The following is a 20,821-nucleotide window of genomic DNA, read 5'->3' as shown; positions in this document are numbered from 1 at the left end:
TCTCTACAAAAAAATCCAAGCACGGTGGCTCACGCTTGTGATCCCAGCTACTTGGGATTTGAGGTATGAGAATCAATGAGGCACAAGAATCGTCTGAACCCGGAGGTGGAGGTTGCAATGAGCTGAGATCGCGCCACTGCACTCCAGCCTGGGCGATAAGAGTGAGACTCTGTCTCAAAAAAAAAAAAAAGAAAGTAGATGAAGAACTAACCAGAAATGCAGTGGCTGTGCACCCTAGGTGCAGTGATATTGGTGGGACTGGGCTGGGAGGAGAAGCCCTACAGGAATAGTTTACAGCAGTGCAAAGAAACAATAACAAGAATAAAAATAAAACAAAAAATAGAACACAGCAAAGGAGGCAGAGCTACACAAAAGCCACAAAGAGCCACACTGAATGACACAGTCTGACTGTGGCAGCCGAAAACCTTCGCTTGCACTGAGAAACTTGGAAAACTACCCTGGTCCTTCTTGCCTTTCCTTCAGAGAAGACCCTTCCTTGCAAATGATCGGTCCAGGAAAATACAGTTCATTCGATAATGGATTAAAGAAAGGGATATCTTTGTTATGGGCTGAACTGTGTTCCCCCAAAATCCATATGTTGAAGTCTTAACTCCCTAGTACCTCAGAATGTGACTATCTTTGGCTATATTTGGAGACAAGGTTTTTTTTCCGTTTTTTTGAGACGGAATGTCGCTCTGTCACCCGGGCTGAAGTGCAATGGGGCAATCTCAGCTCACTGCAACCTCTGTCTGCCGGATTCAAGCAATTCTCCTGCCTCAGCCTCCTGAGTAGCGGGGATTATAGGTGCGCACCACCCCACCCAGCTAATTTTTATATTTTTTAGTACAGATGAGGTTTCACCACACTGACCATGTGCTTTGCCCGCCTCGGCCTCCCAAAGTGCTGGGATTACAGGCATGAGCCACCACACCCGGCTGGAGACAAGGTCTTTAAAGATGTGATTATGTTAACATGAGGTCTTTAGAGTGAGCCCTGACTGGTGTCCTTGTAAGAAGGGAAAATTTGCACATGGAGAAACATCAGAAACTTGTCAGCGCGCGGGGCACAGTGGCTCATGCCTGTAATGTCAGCACTTTTGGAGGCCAAAGCGGGCGGATCACTAAAACTACAAAAATTAGTCGGGCGTGGTGGTGCATGCCTGTAATCCCAGCTACTCGTGAAGCTGAGGCAGGAGAACTGCTTGAACCGGGAGGCAGAGATTGCAGTCAGCCGAGATTATGCCACTGCACTCCAGTGTGGGTGACAGAGTGACACTCTGTCTAAAAAAAAAAAAAAAAAAAAAGATCTGGACTGGGCATGGTGGCTCACGCCTATAATCCCAGCACTTTGGGAGGCTGAGGCGGGCAGATCACGAGGTTAGGAGGTCGAGAACAGCCTGATCAACATGGTAAGACCCTGTCTCTACTAAAAATACAAAAATTAGCTGGGCATGGTGGTGCACACCTGTAATCCCAGCTACTCAGGAGGCTGAGGCAGTAGAATTACCGGAACTGGGGAGGCAGAGGTTGCAGTGAGCCAAGATCGTGCCATTGCACTCCAGCTTGGGCAACAGAGCAAGACTCCATCTCAAAAAAAAAATAAAATTAGCCAGGTGTGGTGGTGCGCACCTGTAATCTCAGCTACTTGGGAGGCTGAGGCAGGAGAACTGCTTGAACCCAGGAGGCAGGGTTTGCAGTGAGATGAGATCCCACCACTGCACTCCAGCCTGGGTGACAAAGCAAGACTCTGTCTCAAAAAAAAAAAAAAAAATGAGAGAAAAAGTTCATGATTTCTTTCCATGAAGGGGCCAGGCACAGTGACTCACTCATGCTTGTAATCTCAGCACTTTGGGAGGCCAAAGCAGGATTGCTTGAGGCCAGGAGTTCGAGACCAGTGTAGGCAACAAAGTGAAACCCTGTCTCTATGAAACATCAAAAAATTAGACAGGCATGTTGGGGAGTGCCTGTGGTCCCAGCTACACGGGAGGCTGAGGCAGGAGGATAGCTTGAGCCCAGGAGGTTGAGGTTGCAGTGAGACATGTTCGTGCCACTGCACTCCAGCTTGGGCGACAGAGTGGGACCCTTTCTCAAAAAACGAAAAAAAAACAAAAGGAAGTAGAAGGGAAAAACATAACTATTCGTGCTGGACATGGTGACACTTGCCTGTAATGCCAACTACTCAGGAGGCTGAGGCAGGAGGATCACTGGAGCCCAGGAGTTCAAATCCAGCCTAGGAAATATATTGAGACGCCGTCTCCAATAATTAGGTAAAATAACCATCACAGACGTGAAGATGAAGCTAAAAAGAGCAAAAATAGGCCAGGCGCGGTGGCTCATGCCTGTAATCCCAGCACTTTGGGAAGCCGAGTCGGGCCGATCACAAGGTCAGGAGTTTGAGAGCAGCCTGGCCAATATGGTGAAACCCCGTATTTACTAAAAATACAAAAATTAGCCGGGTGTAGTGGTGGGTGCCTGTAGCCCCAGCTACTTGAGAGGCTGAGGCAGGAGAATCCCTGCTTTCTCATTTTTATACTTTATATTGTTTTGTTTTGTTTGTTTTGAGAAAGAGTCTCGCCTGTCGCCCAGGCTGGAGTGCAGTGGCGCAATCTCAGCTCACTGCAACCTCCCAGGTTGGAGGTCAGTGGTGTGATCTCGGCTTACTGCAACCTTTGCCTCCCGGGTTTAAGTGATTCTCCTGGCTCAGCCTCCTGAGTAGTGGGGAATACAGGTGCCTGCCACCATGTCCAGCTAATTTTTTATTTTTAATAGAGACGGGCTTTCACTATGTTGGTCAGGCTGGTCTCGAACTCCTGACCTCAAGTCATCCGCCTGACTCAGGCTCCCAAAGTGCTGGGATTACAGCCATCAGTCACTGCACCCAGCCATACACACGTGATTAAAACGAAAAATTTAAAAACAAAGGAAAATGAAAAATTACCCAGAGACAGTCCCTGTTAAAACATTTTGATGTATATCTTTCTGTCCTTTATTGACGAATATATATTTGGGAAGATTTCATAAATCTTTAATAAAATGAGACACCAGACATCGTTTTTGATATTTTCATGTACATATTTCTTTTTTGAGATGGAGTCTCACTCTGTCACCCAGGCTGGAGTGCAATGGCACGATCTCGGCTCACTTCAACCTTCACCTCCTGGTTCAAGCAATTCTCCTGCTTCAGCCTCCCGAGTAGCTGGGATTACAGGTGCGAGCCAGCATGCACAGGTAATTTTTATATTTTTAGTAGAAGGGGTACACCATGTTGGTCAGGCTGGTCTTGAACTCCTGACTTTGTGTTCTGCCCGCCTCAGCCTCCCAAAGTGCTGGGATTACAGGTGTGAGCCACCGTGCCTAGCTCACGTATATATTTCTTCACTCTCCTTTTATAATATATACATTTGGGGAAGTTTGCAAAAATGAGAATATTCTAACCTTTTAAAATATAGTTTGTGTTAATGTATTTTAATGTAGCCTAGGTACAGTGGCTCACACCTGTAATCCCAGCCTTTGAGAGGCTGAGGCGGGCAGATCACTTGAGCCCAGGAGCTCAAGACCAGCCTGGGGGAAAAAAAATACAAAAGTTAGCTGGCATGGTGGTGTACACCTGTGGTCCCGGCTACTTGGGAGGCTGAGGTAGGAGGATCACTTGAGCCCAGAAGGCAGAGGTTGTGTTGAGCTGAGATCGTGCCAGTGCCCTCCAGCCTGGGCAACAGAACAAGACATTGTCTCAAAAACATAATTTTTTTGATGCATATTCTCTGTCCTTTTTTGTATAGACCCACGGGGAATGTTTCAAAAGTGAGAACTTATTATACATGCTATTTAAAATGTTTTTTCCCCTTATCAAGAACACCTATTTATGTATTTAATATGCTTCCATCACCATTTTTTTTTTTTTGGAGACAGAATCTTGCTCTTGTCCCCTAGGCTGGAGTGCAATGGTGCGATCTCGGCTCACTGAAACCTCCGCCTCCTGAGTTCCAGTGATTCTCCCGCCTCAGCCTGCCGAGTAGCTGGGATTACAGGTGCCCACCACCATGCCCCTTTAGTTTTTGTATTTTTAGTAGAGACAGGGTTTCACCACATTGGCCAGGCTGGTCTCCAACTCCTGACCTCAGATGATCCACCCTCCTTGGCTTCCCAAAGTGCTGGGATTACAAGTGTGAACCACTGTGCGCAGCCTTTTTTTTTTTTCCCTAAGGAGTCTCACTCTGTTGCCCAGGCTGGAGTGCAGTGACACAATCTTGGCTCAATGCAACCTCTGTCTACAGAGTTCAAGCAATTCTCATGCCTCAGCCTCTCGAATAGCTTGGATCACAGATGTGCACCACCATGCCAGGCTAATTTTTGTATTTTTACACAGACGGTTTCACCATGTTGGCCAGGATGGTCTTGAACTCCTGACCTCAAGGGATCCACCCACCTCAGCCTCCCAAAGTGCTGGGATTACAAGCGTGTGCCACCATGCCTGGCCTCCTCATAACATTTTAAACAGCAGTTATAATAAATCTGCATGCATACCATTTAATGCCTGTGGAACTAATAACTAGTCTTCTATTGTGCAGTGCTACTAGTCACATATATAGATGTTTTTGTGATTCTCACATACACAAACCCACCTAAAAGCATTATATACCCAGATACTCATTGCAGCCCAAAAAACAAATTGGGAACAACTTAACTTAAACATCAGTCAGTAGGTGACCAGACAGTTGTGGTTTTTTTTCTTTCTCCAAATTCCTGGTTTAATAAGGACTTGTTTATTTTGAAGAAAAATGGTCCCAAACATCAGGCTGTTCACAAAAATAACCCACAGTATCAACTTTAGAAAACAAATCTTAAGACTATGACACTAAAAAATATGGAACGCTTCATGAATTTGCGTGTCATCCTTGCGCAGGGGCCATGCTAATCTTCTCTGTATCGTTCCAATTTTAGTATATGTGCTGCCGAAGCAAGCACAGTTGTTTTTTTGTTTTGTTTTTGAGATGGGGTCGGCTCTGTCACCCGGGCTGGGGTGCAGTGGCAAGATCACAGCTGACTGCAGGATTCCAGCCATCCTCCCACCTGTCTCCCGAGTAGCTGGGACCATAGGTGCGGACCACCACACCTGGCTAATTTTTGTATTCTTTGTATAGATGGAGTCTGGTTATGTTGCCCAGGCTAGTCTCGAACTCCAGGGCACAAATGATCCGCCTGCCCCGGCCTCCCAAAGTGCTGGGATTATAGACGTGAGCCACTGCGCCCTGGCCCCAAAGAACATCACGTACCTATTAATAAGGACTTCCCATTAGTCTTGCTATGCCACAATCTCCAAGACACTTAAAAGTATAACACACCCTACAGTGTGCATTATGAATTGTGCTTTGTGTGGGGAAATGATTATATTCATACGTAAGTTTATAAATTCAGAAAGCATTCTGAAAATTCGTAGTATCCAGAAGTAACTGTGCTTGTCTCTAGTGTTGAACTAGAGGCAGGAGGAAGATATAATTTTCACCACATCCCCTTTGGTGCCTTTTGAATTCAGAACAATTTCCATTATCTATTAAAAATAAAATACAGGCCGGGAGCGGTGGCTCACGCCTGTAATCCCAGCACTTTGGGAGGCAGAGGTGGGCGGATCACGAGTTCAAGAGATGGAGCCCATCCTGGCCAACACGGTAAAACCCTGTCTCTACTAAAAATACAAAAAATAACTGAGTGTGGTGGTGTGTGCCTGTAGCCCCAGCTACTTGGGAAGCAGGAGAATCGCTTAAACCCGGGAGGCAGAGGTTGCAGTGAGCCAAGATCGCGCCACTGCACTCCAGCCTGGCGACAGAGCAAGACTCCATCTCAAAATAATAAATACGTAAATAAAAATAAAAATAAAATACCGGCCGGGGTGGTTTACGCCTGTAATCCCAGTATTTTGGGAGACCGAGGTGGGAAGATAAATGAAGCTAAGGAGTATCACTTGAGCTCAGGAGTTTGAGACCACCCTGGGCAACATAGTGAGACCCTGTGTTTACAAAAATGACACATCACGTGTTACTGAATCCCTGGTATTTGGCGGGACAGTGGATGCTGGGAACAACTGTGGAGCTCTTTGGATATTTACCTTAAAAGGGAGGCCTCGGCCGGGCGCGGTGGCTCAAGCCTGTAATCCCAGCACTTTGGGAGGCAGAGGCGGGTGGATCACGAGGTCAAGAGATCGAGACCATACTGGTCAACATGGTGAAACCCCGTCTCTACTAATACAAAAAATTAGCTGGGCATGGTGGCGCATGCCTGTAATCCCAGCTACTCAGGAGGCTGAGGCAGGAGAATTGCCTGAACCCAGGAGGCGGAGGTTGCGGTGAGCCGAGATCGCACCATTGCACTCCAGCCTGGGTAACGAGAGCAAAACTCCGTCTCAAAAAAAAAAAAAGAAAAGAAAAAAGAAAAGCGAGACCTCTCAAAGGCTGGACACCATGACCCTACAAGGGTGTTTTCAAATCTGCCATGAGGGGCCAGCATCTCAGTAGCATCCTGAGCCCTAACGGATGGACAGGTTCTGAGGTCTCAACACCCATCGCACCAGTTGTGCAGCTTTCTAAAGGCATCCAGCACTTTCCACCTTTCTATCGTCATCTTCGCTGGGCCTTACAGCGCCGCATGATCCCGGGGGATGGTGCTTATCAATCCCGTCTGTGTGTCCCCATGGCACCTAGGGCACCGTCAAGCGCACGGTCCAGAAAGCTCCAATGAAACAGCAAGGGAAGGAGACTGAGGGGCAGACCGCGCGAGTAGGGGCGGGAAGAGTCCCACCCTACGCCCTGCCCCCAGCAGAGCACAAGCCCAGCGTGCGTCCCGAGCTCCCGGGTTCGCAAAGCTGGGCCCCACTTAACCGCGAGACGCCGGAACCCAGGAACATGGACTGCCGGGCTCCTCCCGTGCGCAATGACGTCAGGACTGCGGCGCGAGGGGTGGGACCTCAACCGCTGTGCAGCCACGGACCAATGAGCGGGCGCCGGACGACCCGCGGCCCAACGGCGGCGGCGCGCGGGCACGCTGGGGGCGGGCCGGGCGCGCCGACTTTTCCAGAAGGCCCGGATAGTGCCTCCCGGCCACGCCGCGCCGGCTCTGAGCTTTCCGCTCGCCGTGTCGCTTACTTTTCCTCCACTGGAGTAGGTATGGCGGCGGTGAAGACCCTCAACCCCAAGGCCGAGGTGGCCCGAGCACAGGCGGCGCTGGCGGTCAACATCAGCGCGGCGCGGGGTCTGCAGGACGTGCTGAGGACCAACCTGGGGCCCAAGGGCACCATGAAGATGTAAGGCGCGGCGGGCGGGAGGGCCGAGCGGGCACCGTGCGGCCCCGGGACCGCAAACTGGAGCCCGCCGCCTCGGGGCTCCGCAGCCATCCTTTCGTGCGTCCTCCCTGGTCGGTCCTGTTCCCTGCTAAGCCCCACCGTCCCGGCATTTCTCCCTGCGTCGATGTCGTCTCCGTGGAGAACAAAGCGGCTCTAGTGCGCGGCGTTCCCCTCCCTCGGGCTTCCAGGCACTCTGAGGACTCGGCACAATCTCTGCTGGGACAGGGTGGGCACTACTGTCCTCCTGCCTGCGGGAGATAACTAGCCCCCTATCCCCGGCTCCCTAACATCTGGGAAAAGCCTGTTTTCTAATGGGACTTTTAAATTTAGTTTTTGTTGAAAAAGTCTGTCTGTTTCATTTCTTCCCGTTAAACAGGCTCGTTTCTGGCGCTGGAGACATCAAGCTTACTAAAGACGGCAACGTGCTGCTTCACGAAATGGTGAGGGGTGCTCTGCTAGGTCAAAAAGGTCTTGATTTTCCGTACAGTGTTTGCTTTGTAGAAAGATTTGCAATGTCCGTTTTCAAGGTAGGAGAACATTCAGAAGTGGCATGTAATCAGTAGTAGTGCTGACAGTGCCTGGAGTCGGACAGCCCTGTATTTGAATCTCTACTTTTTTGCCATTTACAGTCTGAGTAAAAGGACTGTCATTGTATGTTCAAGTTAATTATAAGAAAATTTGAAAAATTAAGAGTGGTGTTGACACAATCACATGGGCAAAATGCATAAGGGTGGTTTTTCTTTTCGTTTTTTTAAGGTGGAGTCTCACTCTGTCGCCCAGATATAGTGGAGTGGCACAATCTCGGCTCACTGCAATGTTCGCCTCAAGGGTTCAAGCCTCTTGTCTCAGCCTCCTACGTAGCTGGGATTACAGGCTCGTGTCAGCATGCCTAGCTAATTTTTGTTTTTTTATTTTTTATTTTTTGAGACGGAGTCTTGCTCTGTCGCCCAGGGCTGGAGTGCAATGGCGTGATCTCCCTTCACCACAACCTCCAACTCCTGGGTTCAAGCGATTCTCCTGCCTCAGCCTCCAGAGTATTTGGGATTACAGGCGCATGCCACTACGCCCAGCTACATTTTTGTATTTTTAGTAGATATGAAGTTTCACCATGTTGGCCAGGCTTGTCTCGAACTTGTAACCTTGTTATCTGCCCGCCTTGGCCTCCCAAAGTGCTGCGATTACAGGCCTGAGCCACCGCTCCCGGCCTCATTTTTGTATTTTTAGTAGAGACAGGGTTTTGCCATGTTGGCCTGGCTGGTCTTGAACTCCTGACTTCAGGTGATCTACCTGCCTCAGCCTCCCAGAGTGCTGGGGTTACCAGGTGTGAGCCACTATGCCTGGCCGTTTTTTCTCTTATGAAAACACCAATTTCTCTTTTACATCTCCATCTCCAACTTTGGAAGGGAGAGAAATCTGTCTCTTCGATTTAACATTTTAAAAGTCTTAGGGATGGAGAATATGGATTATTGAGGGGAGTATGCATTTTACTCTTCCCTAAATTCCCAGAACTTAGCAATTCAAATCCAAGAAAAGGAAATTATTTCTTGCTGATTTGAGTTCAGAGTAATATTTAAGGTTTTTCTAGTAGTATACCATGTCACCAATATCCAGATAGGGTTTGCTGACCTAGGAGGTGTAGTTTCTGTTTTTTTGTTTGTTTTTCATTTTTTACCCAGATTTTACAACTGGGTACCTCCTAAAATGAAAGCTCAGCAGCCTCCACTGTTACTCTGCAGTGACCAAATAATTTAAAAGGAAAGGTCAGGTGTGGTAACTCATTCCTGTAATTCCAGCACTTTGGGAGGCCAAGGCAGGTAGATTCCTTGAACTCAGAAATTCAAAAGCAGCCTGGACTACGTGGCAAAATCCTGTCGAGATTGTGCCACTGCACTCCAGCCTAGGTGACAGAATGACAGTGAGACTGCCTCCAAAAAATATATATATGTATATTAAATTTGGGTTTTAGTGTGAGAAATACAGCATAAGTAGAGAGAAGCACATTGAACATTCACAATTCAAGTAATTATAGGCTGAGCGTGGTGGCTCATGCCTGTAATTCTACTTTGGGAGGCCGAGGCAGCTGGATCACCTGAGGTCAGGAGTTCAAGACCAGCCTGACCAATGTGGAGAAACGCCGTCTCTGCTAAAAATACAAAATTAGCTGGGGCGTGGCGGCGCACACCTGTAATCCCAGCTGCTCAGGAGGCTGAGGCAGGAGAATCGCTGGGACCTGGGAGGCGGAAGTTGCAGTGAGCCAAGAGCACACCATTGCACTCCAGCCTGGGCGACAGGAGCAAAAGTCCTTCTCAGAAACAAAAAAGAAATAATTATAAAATGGACACAGGCAACCACCACTGTAGCTAAGAAATAAATTGTTGCTGTCACCTCAGAATTCCCCTCCCACGACACTTCTCTCCAGTCTCCAGAAATCTGTTTTTCAGTTTTCTTTGAAAAAATGACAAACTTACAAAAATAGTAATTATAATGTGTGTGCCCTTTACCTAGGTTGACCAGTTGTTTACATGTTGCTCCATTTATTTTCTATTTTTCCCCTGAATCATTTGAAAGTAAGTTGCAGATAGGCCATTTACCTCTGAATACTGTTTTTTTGGCTTTTTTTTTTTTTTTTTTTTTTTAAAGAAACAGGGTTTTGCCATGTAACCCAGGCTGGTTTTCAATTCCTGAGTTCAAGGGATCCATCTGTCTTGGCCTCCCAAAGTGCTGGGATTACAGGTGTGAGCTACTACAACTAACCTTTCCTTTTAAATTCGTTAGTCACAAAGAACAAAAAAAAAAAAAAAAAGAAAAATAAATTAGTTGGTCATTACAGAGTAATAGTGGAGGCTGCTGAGCTTTTATTTTTAGAGGTACTTGGTTTATTCTCACCAGAGCCCTGCACTTGCCATGAAGAGGCAAGGATGTAAAATGTGTTACTGTTAACTGTTAGCTCTGTCATCTTGAGTAAACTTTTACTGAGCCTCAAGCTTCCTCATCTGTAAAGTAGAAATAATCTGGGAAATAAATTACACATGAAAATGTTTCAGTCATCATAACTGCATGTGCATGATAACTAATTGTGAGTTTTTTTTTTTTTTTTTTTTTTTTTTTGAGACGGAGTTTCGCTCTTGATACCCAGGCTGGAGTGCAATGGCGCGATCTCGGCTCACCGCAACCTCCGCCTCCTGGGTTCAGGCAATTCTCCTGCCTCAGCCTCCTGAGTAGCTGGGATTACAGGCACACACCACCGTGCCCAGCTAATTTTTTGTATTAGTAGAGACGGGGTTTCACTATGTTGACCAGGATGGTCTCGATCTCTTGACCTCGTGATCCACCCGCCTTGGTCTCCCAAAGTGCTGGGATTACAGGCGTGAGCCACCGCGCCCGGCCAATTGTGAGTTTTGAATTGAAGTAATTTGTAGCCAAACGCTTGGGTAGCTTTTTCATGTAGATTATACTTAAAGAGGCCCTTCATGCATTTTGTTTGTGGTATATTTAGACGGCTTCATATTGTTTTAAGTGATTCATTCTTTTTCTACTTTCAGCAAATTCAGCACCCAACAGCTTCCTTAATAGCAAAGGTAGCAACAGCCCAAGATGATATAACTGGTGATGGTACGACTTCCAATGTCCTAATCATTGGAGAGCTGCTGAAACAGGCGGATCTCTACATTTCTGAAGTATGCACAACTCTTGTTTCTATATTATTTTATTGTATATAGAAAGTGTCTGATACTTATGTATACAAATTGATGTGCTGTTAATAGTAGCTGAGGCCATACAGTAGAATTAGGGGACTTAAATCTGGGCCTTTGTCTTGGTCTAAAACAAATGCGACCTTAGACAGGTTATGGAACCTTTCTTGGCCTGAAAATAATTTTGTAATCAAGTTGCATTGCCTATGTGATTTGTTTCTTTCTTTAATGTAAATTAATAATTGAGATCTAAAAGTGGGATGTTTAGGACTATGCATATTTATTTGTTATGAAAAAGCCAACCAAAAGCTTACATTTGGATAAATTCCACTTTTTTAGCCCTGACTAGTTGCAAGGTTAAAACAAACCTCAGTGAGTATGAATCTACTGTCAGAATTCCCTGGAAAAAGAGAGCAGAGAGTCTGTATTTTTATTAGTAAATGACGTGAATTAGTTCGAGATTACTTATGGAAAAGGTAGAGTAATGCTGCCGTCTGTGGCTGGGGACGCAGTGTCAGTTTTGACATGTTTCGGGTGGTTTGCACAGTGAACACCCAAGTGTGCTTTATAGTTCCCTTGGCTTTGACCCTGTGCTAGAGCATTGCCTGTTCTTCTCCTCTGCATTGAAAGGAATATTTATCCTTTTAAATGTATTCAGAAAGCCAGCACATGATAGAACCTCGTGTTCAAAGGTATGGTGATCCAGAGTATCCCTTCAAAAATTATCTGAACTTTATCGTGAACTATAGTTGCATCTAATTGAAGATATAAGTGTTGTTATATGTTTATTATAGGGCCTTCATCCCAGAATAATTACTGAAGGATTTGAAGCTGCAAAGGAAAAGGCCCTTCAGTTTTTGGAAGAAGTCAAAGTAAGCAAAGAGATGGACAGGGAAACACTTATAGATGTGGCCAGAACATCTCTTCGTACTAAAGTTCATGCCGAACTTGCAGATGTCTTAACAGAGGTATGTATGAAATTTTGTCTGTGTCTGTTATAGTTCACCTATAGACAATCTCTGATAATAGAAGCATGAATATACTTACCAATTCAATTATAAGGTGTTTTGTGGGTTCATTTTTGTGGCAATGATACCTAATCTGTGTCTCAAAAAACTAAAATGAGGAAATTCAAATAATAATATACCAAACTATAAAAGTAAAACTGGAGCTTTCATTAAAAGGTTTATAAAGTGGAGATTTTGTTATTAGAAAGCTTCCAGTTACCAGTATTTTTAATAAAACAGGAATGTTAATGATTCTTTGGGAATTACAGATTGAGATTTCAGAAATGTAAATGACTTCAGTTGTTTACATATAATGTATTCTATCTGCTCATAGAAAAAGACTTAAATCAGTGTAGAGACTGTAAAATGAAGAAACTGTCTACTTTAGCCTTCTGAAAAGCAACATGTTTCTACTGCTGCACATTGAATGTACTTAATGGTTATGCTCCTCCTATTGTAGGCTGTAGTGGACTCCATTTTGGCCATTAAAAAACAAGATGAGCCTGTTGATCTCTTCATGATTGAGATCATGGAGATGAAACATAAATCTGAAACTGATACAAGGTAGGTAGTAGAATACTATGAAATACTAATGGTCGGGTGTGGTGGCTCACACCTGTAATCTCAGCGCTCTGGGAGGCTGAAGCTGGCAGATCACCTGAGGCCAGGAGTTAAAAGACCAGTCTGGCCAACATGGGGAATCCCCGTCTCTGCTAAAATTACAAAAATTAGCTGGGCATGGTGGCAGATGCCTGTAATCCCAGCTACTCGAGTGGCTGAGGCAGGAGAATGGCTTGAAACTGGGAGGTAGAGGTTGCAGTGAACTGAGACTACACCATTGCACTCCAGCCAGCGTGATAAGAGTGAAACTCCATCTCAAAAAAAAAAAAATACTAATAAAGTGTGTTTAGAAATTTAGGGGTGCTGGCTGGGTGTGGTGGCTCATGCTTGTAATCCCAGCACTTTGAGGGGCCGAGGCAGGCAGATCACAAGGTCAGGAGTTTGAGACCAACCTGGCCAACACAGTGAAACCCCATCTCTACTAAAATTATGAAAATTAGCTGGGGCGTGGTGGTGGGTGCCTGTAATCCCAACTACTTGGGAGGCGGAGGCAGGAGAATCGCTTGAACCTGGGAGGTAGAGTTTGCAGTGAGCCAAGATTGTGCCGCTGCACTGTGGCCTGGGTGACAGAGCTAGACTTCATCTCAAAAAAACAAAAAAAAAAATTTTAGGGGTGCTTTGTACAATATATATTGTTGGCAAATTTTTTAATGTCTTTGGATATAAAATATATATTTATCTGAAGATATAAGTTGGATAAATTGCTAGGTGAATATTGTTCGTACTTTTAGCAATATTTTCTCCTGAAATAAGGTGAATGTTGTATTTATGGTTAGAATGATTCTGAAAAGTGAACATCATCAGTCATCATCATCACAGTTTGACAGCTTCTATTGAGACTATCTCTGTAGACTTTTCTATACAGCATACGATCTTCAAGTAATTCAAGAAATAAAGCTGAACGCATGAAAATTATTAATACTTTCTCAGTTCAGTGTTTAACATGTTATACACTGTCTGGAAATCCATAACCATAATTTTGTGTATGTTTGAACAGCTTAATCAGAGGGCTTGTTTTGGACCACGGAGCACGGCATCCTGATATGAAGAAAAGGGTGGAAGATGCATACATCCTCACATGTAATGTGTCATTAGAATATGAAAAAACGTAAGTTTATAGCCCCTTAACAATGAAATGGAGGAACTTCGTATTTTAAGTGAGTTACTTTTATTTTATTTTTATTTTTTATTTTTTTTGAGATGGAGTTTTGCTCTCGTTACCCAGGCTGGAGTGCAATGGCGCGATCTCGGCTCACTGCAACCTCCGCCTCCTGGGTTCAGGCAATTCTCCTGCCTCAGCCTCTTGAGTAGCTGGGATTACAGGCGCGCGCCACCACGCCCAGCTAATTTTTTGTATTTTTAGTAGAGATGGGGTTTCACCGTGTTGACCAGGATGGTCTCGATCTCTTGACCTCGTGATCCACCCGCCTCGGCCTCCCAAAGTGCTGGGATTACAGGCTTGAGCCACCGCGCCCGGCCTATTTTTTTTTTTTGAGCGGAGTTGCGCTCTTTTTGCCCAGGCTGGAGTGCGATGGCATGATCTTGGCTCACCGCAACCTTCACCTCCCAGGTTCAAGTGATTCTCCTGCCTCAGCCTCCCAAGTGTCTGGGATTACAGGCATGCGCCACCACACCTAGCTGCTTTTGTATTTTTAGTAGAGACTTGGTTTCTCTATGTTGGTCAGGCTGGTCTCAAACTCCCAACCTCAGGTGATCCGCCCACCTCAGCCTCCCAAAGTGCTGTGAGCTACGGCGCCTGGCTTAAGTGAATTACTTTTCTTGTGAAACTTCATTTCCCACTGTAAGGACAACAATCCTCAAATTGGTTTGTGAAAGTTACAGAAAACAGCCTCTGAAGCTGTAACAAGGGGCAGGATTGGAGCTCAGTGAACTGTTTGTTAAATCTTAGGACTAATCCAGTTTCAGAAACTACTTTTTTCTCAAAAGTTTCCCTGTTTTCTGTAACTGTTTTTTTTTTTCTTAATAGAGAAGTGAATTCTGGCTTTTTTTACAAGAGTGCAGAAGAGAGAGAAAAACTTGTAAAAGCTGAAAGAAAATTCATCGAAGATAGAATTAAAAAAATAATAGAACTGAAAAGGAAAGTCTGTGGTGATTCAGATAAAGGATTTGTTGTTATTAATCAAAAGGTGAGAATGAAAATCCAGTGTATTAAGTGTGGTATATGTCATCCTTTTTACTTTTAAGGTGAAAGATGCTGAAACTAATATTTATTTTTGTTATAGGGAATTGACCCCTTTTCCTTAGATGCTCTTTCAAAAGAAGGCATAGTCGCTCTGCGCAGAGCTAAAAGGAGAAATATGGAGAGGTATGGGTAGCAGATTTATCTGAATAATTTGACTTTTACTCATTTTGCAAGTGATTTGGGATTATTTCTTTTTCCTTATACTTTATTTTCATGTTTTTCAACTGTACAATTACTTGGCATTAACTATATTCACATTATTGTGCACTCGTCAGCACTACCCATCTGTAGGACTTTTTCATTATCACAAACTGAAACTGTAAACCCATTAAATAGTCACTTCCTGCAGATGCAGTTGCTGATAAAAAAAAAAAAAAGTTACAATTTCTCCCTCCCCCTTGTCCCTTGTAAATATTATTATTATTTTACTTTTTGTCTCTGAATTCGGTATACTTTCTCCCAAACAGCTCACCACAATAAAAAACTTCTAAAAAAATTTATTATTTTTTGAGACAGTCTTGCTCTGTTGTGCAGTGGCATGATCTTGGTTCATTGCAACTTCGGCTTCCTGGGTTCATAGGATTCTCATGCCTCAGCCTCGCAAGTCACTAGGATTACTTGTGTCTGCCACCATGCTTGCTGAATTTTTATTTATTTATTTTTTTGAGACGGAGTCTCGCTCTGTTGCCCAGGCGGGAGTGCAATGGCATGATCTCTGTTCCCTGCAGCCTCCATCTCCCGGGTTCATGCAGTTCTCCTGCCTCATCCTCTCGAGTAGCTGGGATTACAGGTGCACACCACCACATCCAGCTAATTATTGTATTTTTAGTAGAGACGAGGTTTCACCATGTTAGTCAGGCTGGTCTCAAACTCCTGCCCTCGTGATCCACCTATCTTGGCCTCCCAAAGTGCTGATATTACAGGTGTGAGGCACCACACCTGGCCTTGTTTTGTTTTTTCAGTAGAGATGGGGTTTTTCCATGTTGGCTAGGCTGGTCTCAAACTCCTGGCCTCAAGTGATCCACCTCAACCTCCCAAAGTGTTGGGATTACAGGCATGAGCCACCATGCCCGGCTAATAAGGAGCTCTTGTCCACCTTTTGATTTCATTTGCTGACTTGGGGAGAGTGGTTTAAATGGAGGTTTAAGAGAAAAGGCTAGTTTTCAGCTGGTTGATGGCAAATGGAAAGGCTTAGGTTACAGTACATTTTAAAATGTAATTTTGTGTGTAATTCTGAAAAATTTCTTTCTAAAAATTGCTGGTCTTCTCTTTGAATTTCACTGGTAACATCTTTTTAAAAATGCTATTTTAGGTTGACTCTTGCTTGTGGTGGGATAGCCCTGAATTCTTTTGACGACCTAAGTCCTGACTGCTTGGGACATGCAGGCCTTGTATATGAGTATACATTGGTAAGTGTGGTTTCTTCTTGAAGGTAATATAAGTTTTTAGCTCATGAATTATTTTTGTTTTGTTTATTTGAGGTGGGGTCTCCTTCCTACTTGGACTGGAGTGCAGTGGAGTGATCACAGGTCACTGCAGCCTTATCTTCCTGGGCTCAAGTGGTCTTCCATCCTCCCACCTCAGGCTCCTGAGCAAATGGGACCACAGATGTGTGCTACAATGCCTGGCTAATTTTTTTTTTAATAATTTTCGTAGAAACAAGGTCATACTGTGTTGCCCAGGCTGGTCTTCACCTTCAGCCTCCCAAAGTGCTGAGATTATAGGCATGAGCCACTATGCCTGGTTCATGAAGTTTTTAGCAGAAAAATTAATTGAAATTCAGGATAAGTTTTTTGTTTATATACATTTTGAAGGTTTATGTGTAGTAATGGGAAGTCATTGGTGGGGAAAATCACATATGTGATTTTGCAAAAAGAGATTAATTTGTTTTAATGTGATCAAGTTTGTTCCTTATTAATATGCTACTTGTCATTCTCTGTAATGGCACAAATCCTGTTTTTGAAAATCATATTTCTTCTACCCATAGGGAGAAGAGAAATTCACCTTTATTGAGAAATGTAACAACCCTCGTTCTGTCACATTATTGATCAAAGGACCAAATAAGCACACACTCACTCAGATCAAAGATGCAGTAAGGGATGGCTTGAGGGCTGTCAAAAATGCTATCGATGATGGTAAGATCCTCCCTATATTTCAATTGTATTACATTGTTTTGCTGGTCTGAAAGGCATGGCTGAATACTGTGTTCTTTTATCAGTAGTTTACACAGCCAGACACCATGCAAAAGCAGTCTTCCCTTGAGAATGTCAGATGGTATGCTAAGGTTTTTGATGGCATATCATTATTAAAGGTGAATACAAATAAATGAACTAATACCAATCTGTTGAAAGAGCTGCCAGCAGCTAGTGAAGCCATTCTGGTGGAACCATTCTATTTTGATATATTAGTGGCTTGTATTGTGACTTTCAAATGCAGTACTTTAACTGATGTGGTCATAGTGAATTTGTAAGAAATAATGGCTTTCATGTGGTTATTTATAATTAATTCTACAGTTTTCTTAGCATTTTTCTTTTTCCCCCATCCAACAGGCTGTGTGGTTCCAGGTGCTGGTGCCGTGGAAGTGGCAATGGCAGAAGCCCTGATGAAATACAAGCCCAGTGTAAAGGGCAGGGCACAGCTTGGCGTCCAAGCATTTGCTGATGCATTGCTCATTATTCCCAAGGTGTGCACACTTTTAACAGTTAGTCTTCAAATATACAACTGATCAAAGCTTTTTGACAATGTAGGCTTTATTCATAATGTGGATTTTAGATAAGCAAGTTTGATCAGTTTTCTTCCTTACTCTAGAACAGGTATTCCTCATCATCCAAATGTATTTTGTTTCTCTGGGAGGCCTGAATATCTGACTTTTCAGATCCGAGATATAACCTGTAGTTTAATATTTACAATATTAGGGGTTATACTTGAGTACAGAGTTGCTTTTTGTTTTTGTTTTAAACTGGTAACATTGTTTTCTATTATATACTAATTTTGAGATACAGTTTATGGCTGGTGTATTGCTGCTGGGTTTGGGGTAGGTAAGAGTTGATAGCAACTTGTGTCTGGTTATTCCCTGAAGGAAACACAAATAAATGTTCTGTCTTCATGCAATGAGATTATCTTTTCTTTTCTTTTTTTTTTTGAAACGGAGTTTCACTCTTGTTGCCCAGGCTGGAGTGCAGTGGTGTGATCTCAGCTCACTGCAACCTCAGCCTCCTGAGTAGCTGGGATTACAGGTGCCTGCCACCACACCTGGCTAATTTTTTTTTTTTGTATTTTTAGTAGAGATGGGGTTTCATCTTGTTGGCCAGGCTGATCTCGAACTCCTGACCTCAGGTGATCTACCTGCTTCAGCCTCCCAAACTGCTGCGATTACGATTACGAGCCACCACGCCTGGTTGAGTTTTCTTTATCTCTCTTTTTTTTTTTTTTTACTATCAATTCTTAGTTCCTGTTTTCTCAAGAATTAAATTTCTTTACTTTAGGTTCTTGCTCAGAACTCTGGTTTTGACCTTCAGGAAACATTAGTTAAAATTCAAGCAGAACATTCAGAGTCAGGTCAGCTTGTGGGTGTGGACCTCAACACAGGTAAGAGAATGCAACTGCTTGTAGAGGGAAAACTAGATATAATACATGTGAGTTGAAGCCAGGAAAGATTAAAAATGAGACCAAAAAAAAATCTTTTGCTTTGCAATTTGACAACAGTACTATTAGGGAACTCTGGGTTCTCTAAAATGGGATAAACTAGGATATTAATAAAAAATGGAACGACTAGTTACTATAATTAAGGGAATAGAGTAGACATGAATATTTTTGGGATACAGTTTTGTTGGAGATGTTGAATGGTGGTAGATGGTTCAGATTAATGTTGAAGGATTTTCATACTGTATTGCCTTACTCAGTCTTTAATCAAGTACTATGATAATAGATATGGTGATTATATTCATGGATGAAAAACAGCTAAAAATAGCAAATAATGCCAGAAAAGGGGATCTAGAAATCTAATGAAATGGTGACAGCCCTAATCTTAAGTCCCTATAACAAAACAACACATATTATACAAGTACACAGTAGGAGACAGGTAACGGGTACATCCGTGCAGTATGTGCAAGACCTGTTGTCAACATTATTTAATAGAAAAGGTTTCTGGAATGAGGGAAATGATAGTCCATTTTAGTTAGATTATAGTTGAAGTACTCTACTTTAGTATAGGTAAACAGAAATGTATCCAGAAGAAGAGAGGGGTGTTCAGGTCTTTTAAGTAGAAGTCAGATGCTCATCAAATACTGTGAATAGGGGTCATGATTTAGAGTAGAAAATTAGGCTAACAGAGAAGGTTTGAATTCTCATAGTTAATACTGGAGGAAATGAGTCATCAGTGATAAGCAAAGCTGCACACAATGTTGTTGGTTCTTACTGACTGATCTAAGATTTGGTTGCCTTTTAGGTGAGCCAATGGTAGCAGCAGAAGTAGGCGTATGGGATAACTATTGTGTAAAGAAACAGCTTCTTCACTCCTGGTAAGTTTGGGAAAATGAAAACTAAACTGTTGGAGAATCATCATACGCTTTTCATTTGGTGTATTCTGTTTAGTTGTTCTTTTCCTCCACGAATAGTGTAATCAGCTGGAAGTTTGGAAACTAAACTAGCCAGAGCTGTGTTGTGTAGAGGGAAGGGGGAAATTTAATTGGATGTAATGTGTGCAGCTTAGTTGGAAGTGGGAAGTTGAGTCAAATTAGGGCTTCTAATCATCTAAGCCATCTAATTTTTGTCACCCTTTCAGCACTGTGATTGCCACCAACATTCTCTTGGTTGATGAGATCATGCGAGCTGGAATGTCTTCTCTGAAAGGTTGAGTTGAAGCTTCCTCTGTATCTGGATCTTGAAGACTCTGCAAAGTGATCCTGCGGAATACAGCTGTGGAATTTTTGTCCAAGCTTCAAATGATTTTCAAAGGAATTTTCCTGTATGAAAAAAGAGAACACTGGCATCTGCTGAAATTCAGAAGCTTTGAAATTATAATTACAGTATTTTTTTTTAATTGCACTGAAGTGTACACACATAAAGCAGGTCTTTCACCCAGTGAACAGGATGTTTTGCTTTAGCAGCAGTGACATAAAATTCCATGTTAGTAAGCATATGTTGCCTACCTTGTTATTAAATATTCGTTGAAAAACAAATTTTAATGGTTTAATAATTTCATGTGGATGTATGTTAAATTACCCAACAGTACACTATTGGTATTAGCATTTGGTTTTAAGATTTTTATGCTAATATAAATAACGCTTAAGTAATTTAAAATTTTGAAAGCCTCCCTGTTAGTATAAATTTCTGAGTAAATTCTTTGAATCAGATGGACTTTTCATGCTTTTGAAATGGCTTTGCTAAAATGCTCCCCCCACCAAGTTAAGTTGTAGGAAATGGGAAGAGGAGTAAACTAGAGGCAAGGGAGTTGAGAGAGCTGCAAGTGTGAAGGGGCAAAAACAGAAGAGGCAGAGGCAAAAAAATAGTGGAAGGCATGGTGACTATGGGCTACGGTTATTGGTGAAATTTGAGATTTGCAGGCTGTATTTTCAAACTTCTGAAATTTTGCTTATGCAAAATACTCATCCCCAAACCTCTAGCGTCATATTTTTCTCACCCAAATTACTACGTTTCTACGAGATTGTTTATATAGTCGGTCTGCCTCTGCAGTCCTTGAAGGTGAAGTTGTGTTACTAGGTTGTGTATTTTGAGGGCTCCGCAGTGGCCTGCAGTGAGTGTGCAATAAATGTTAAGTTGAAACCTTTGTGGTCTTGCAATGGTGTGACGCACAAAAGCAATCTCAAAGGGAATATGTAAACCGTCCAAAGGTTCAAAAAAGTAGTGAAGCGGCTTCTGGGATGGCAGGGACCCTCAGTGCGTTTTTTCTTCATTTCCTGGGCGGCCCTGCAGGTGATGTGGCCAGTCCTCGCCTTGCGGCCGTC

General features: G+C 43.4%; 1 protein-coding gene and 3 non-coding genes across 4 annotated transcripts; 3 read left to right on the top strand and 1 right to left on the bottom strand.

The window, feature by feature from the left end:
* Positions 1 to 4,857: 4,857 nt before the first annotated feature.
* Positions 4,858 to 4,964, bottom strand: LOC135274740 (U6 spliceosomal RNA). Its single transcript, XR_010342504.1, has one exon. It is a non-coding gene; the product is annotated as a U6 spliceosomal RNA (small nuclear RNA).
* Positions 4,965 to 7,065: 2,101 nt separating this feature from the next.
* On the top strand, positions 7,066 to 20,643 carry CCT6A (chaperonin containing TCP1 subunit 6A). Its single transcript, XM_012449117.3, has 14 exons — positions 7,066 to 7,293; positions 7,709 to 7,772; positions 10,875 to 11,009; positions 11,819 to 11,992; positions 12,492 to 12,595; positions 13,650 to 13,760; positions 14,640 to 14,799; positions 14,896 to 14,978; positions 16,168 to 16,264; positions 16,843 to 16,990; positions 17,405 to 17,538; positions 18,341 to 18,443; positions 19,303 to 19,375; positions 19,639 to 20,643. Exons 1-14 carry the CDS (start codon positions 7,157 to 7,159, stop codon positions 19,709 to 19,711), a joined length of 1,596 nt encoding a protein of 531 aa, XP_012304540.2. The 5' UTR covers positions 7,066 to 7,156; the 3' UTR covers positions 19,712 to 20,643.
* LOC135274685 (small nucleolar RNA SNORA22) lies at positions 11,564 to 11,697 on the top strand. The gene has a single exon (XR_010342468.1). It is a non-coding gene; the product is annotated as a small nucleolar RNA SNORA22 (small nucleolar RNA).
* On the top strand, positions 17,044 to 17,178 carry LOC135274684 (small nucleolar RNA SNORA15). Its single transcript, XR_010342467.1, has one exon. It is a non-coding gene; the product is annotated as a small nucleolar RNA SNORA15 (small nucleolar RNA).
* Positions 20,644 to 20,821: the final 178 nt, after the last annotated feature.

Source organism: Aotus nancymaae, unplaced genomic scaffold, assembly GCF_030222135.1.
Source record: "Aotus nancymaae isolate 86718 unplaced genomic scaffold, 86718_ANA_hifiasm-v0.15.2.pri h1tg000012l, whole genome shotgun sequence".
Lineage (NCBI taxonomy): Eukaryota > Metazoa > Chordata > Mammalia > Primates > Aotidae > Aotus > Aotus nancymaae.
The sequence above is the reverse complement of the archived record's forward strand: the minus strand, read 5'-3'. Positions and strand labels throughout refer to the sequence as shown.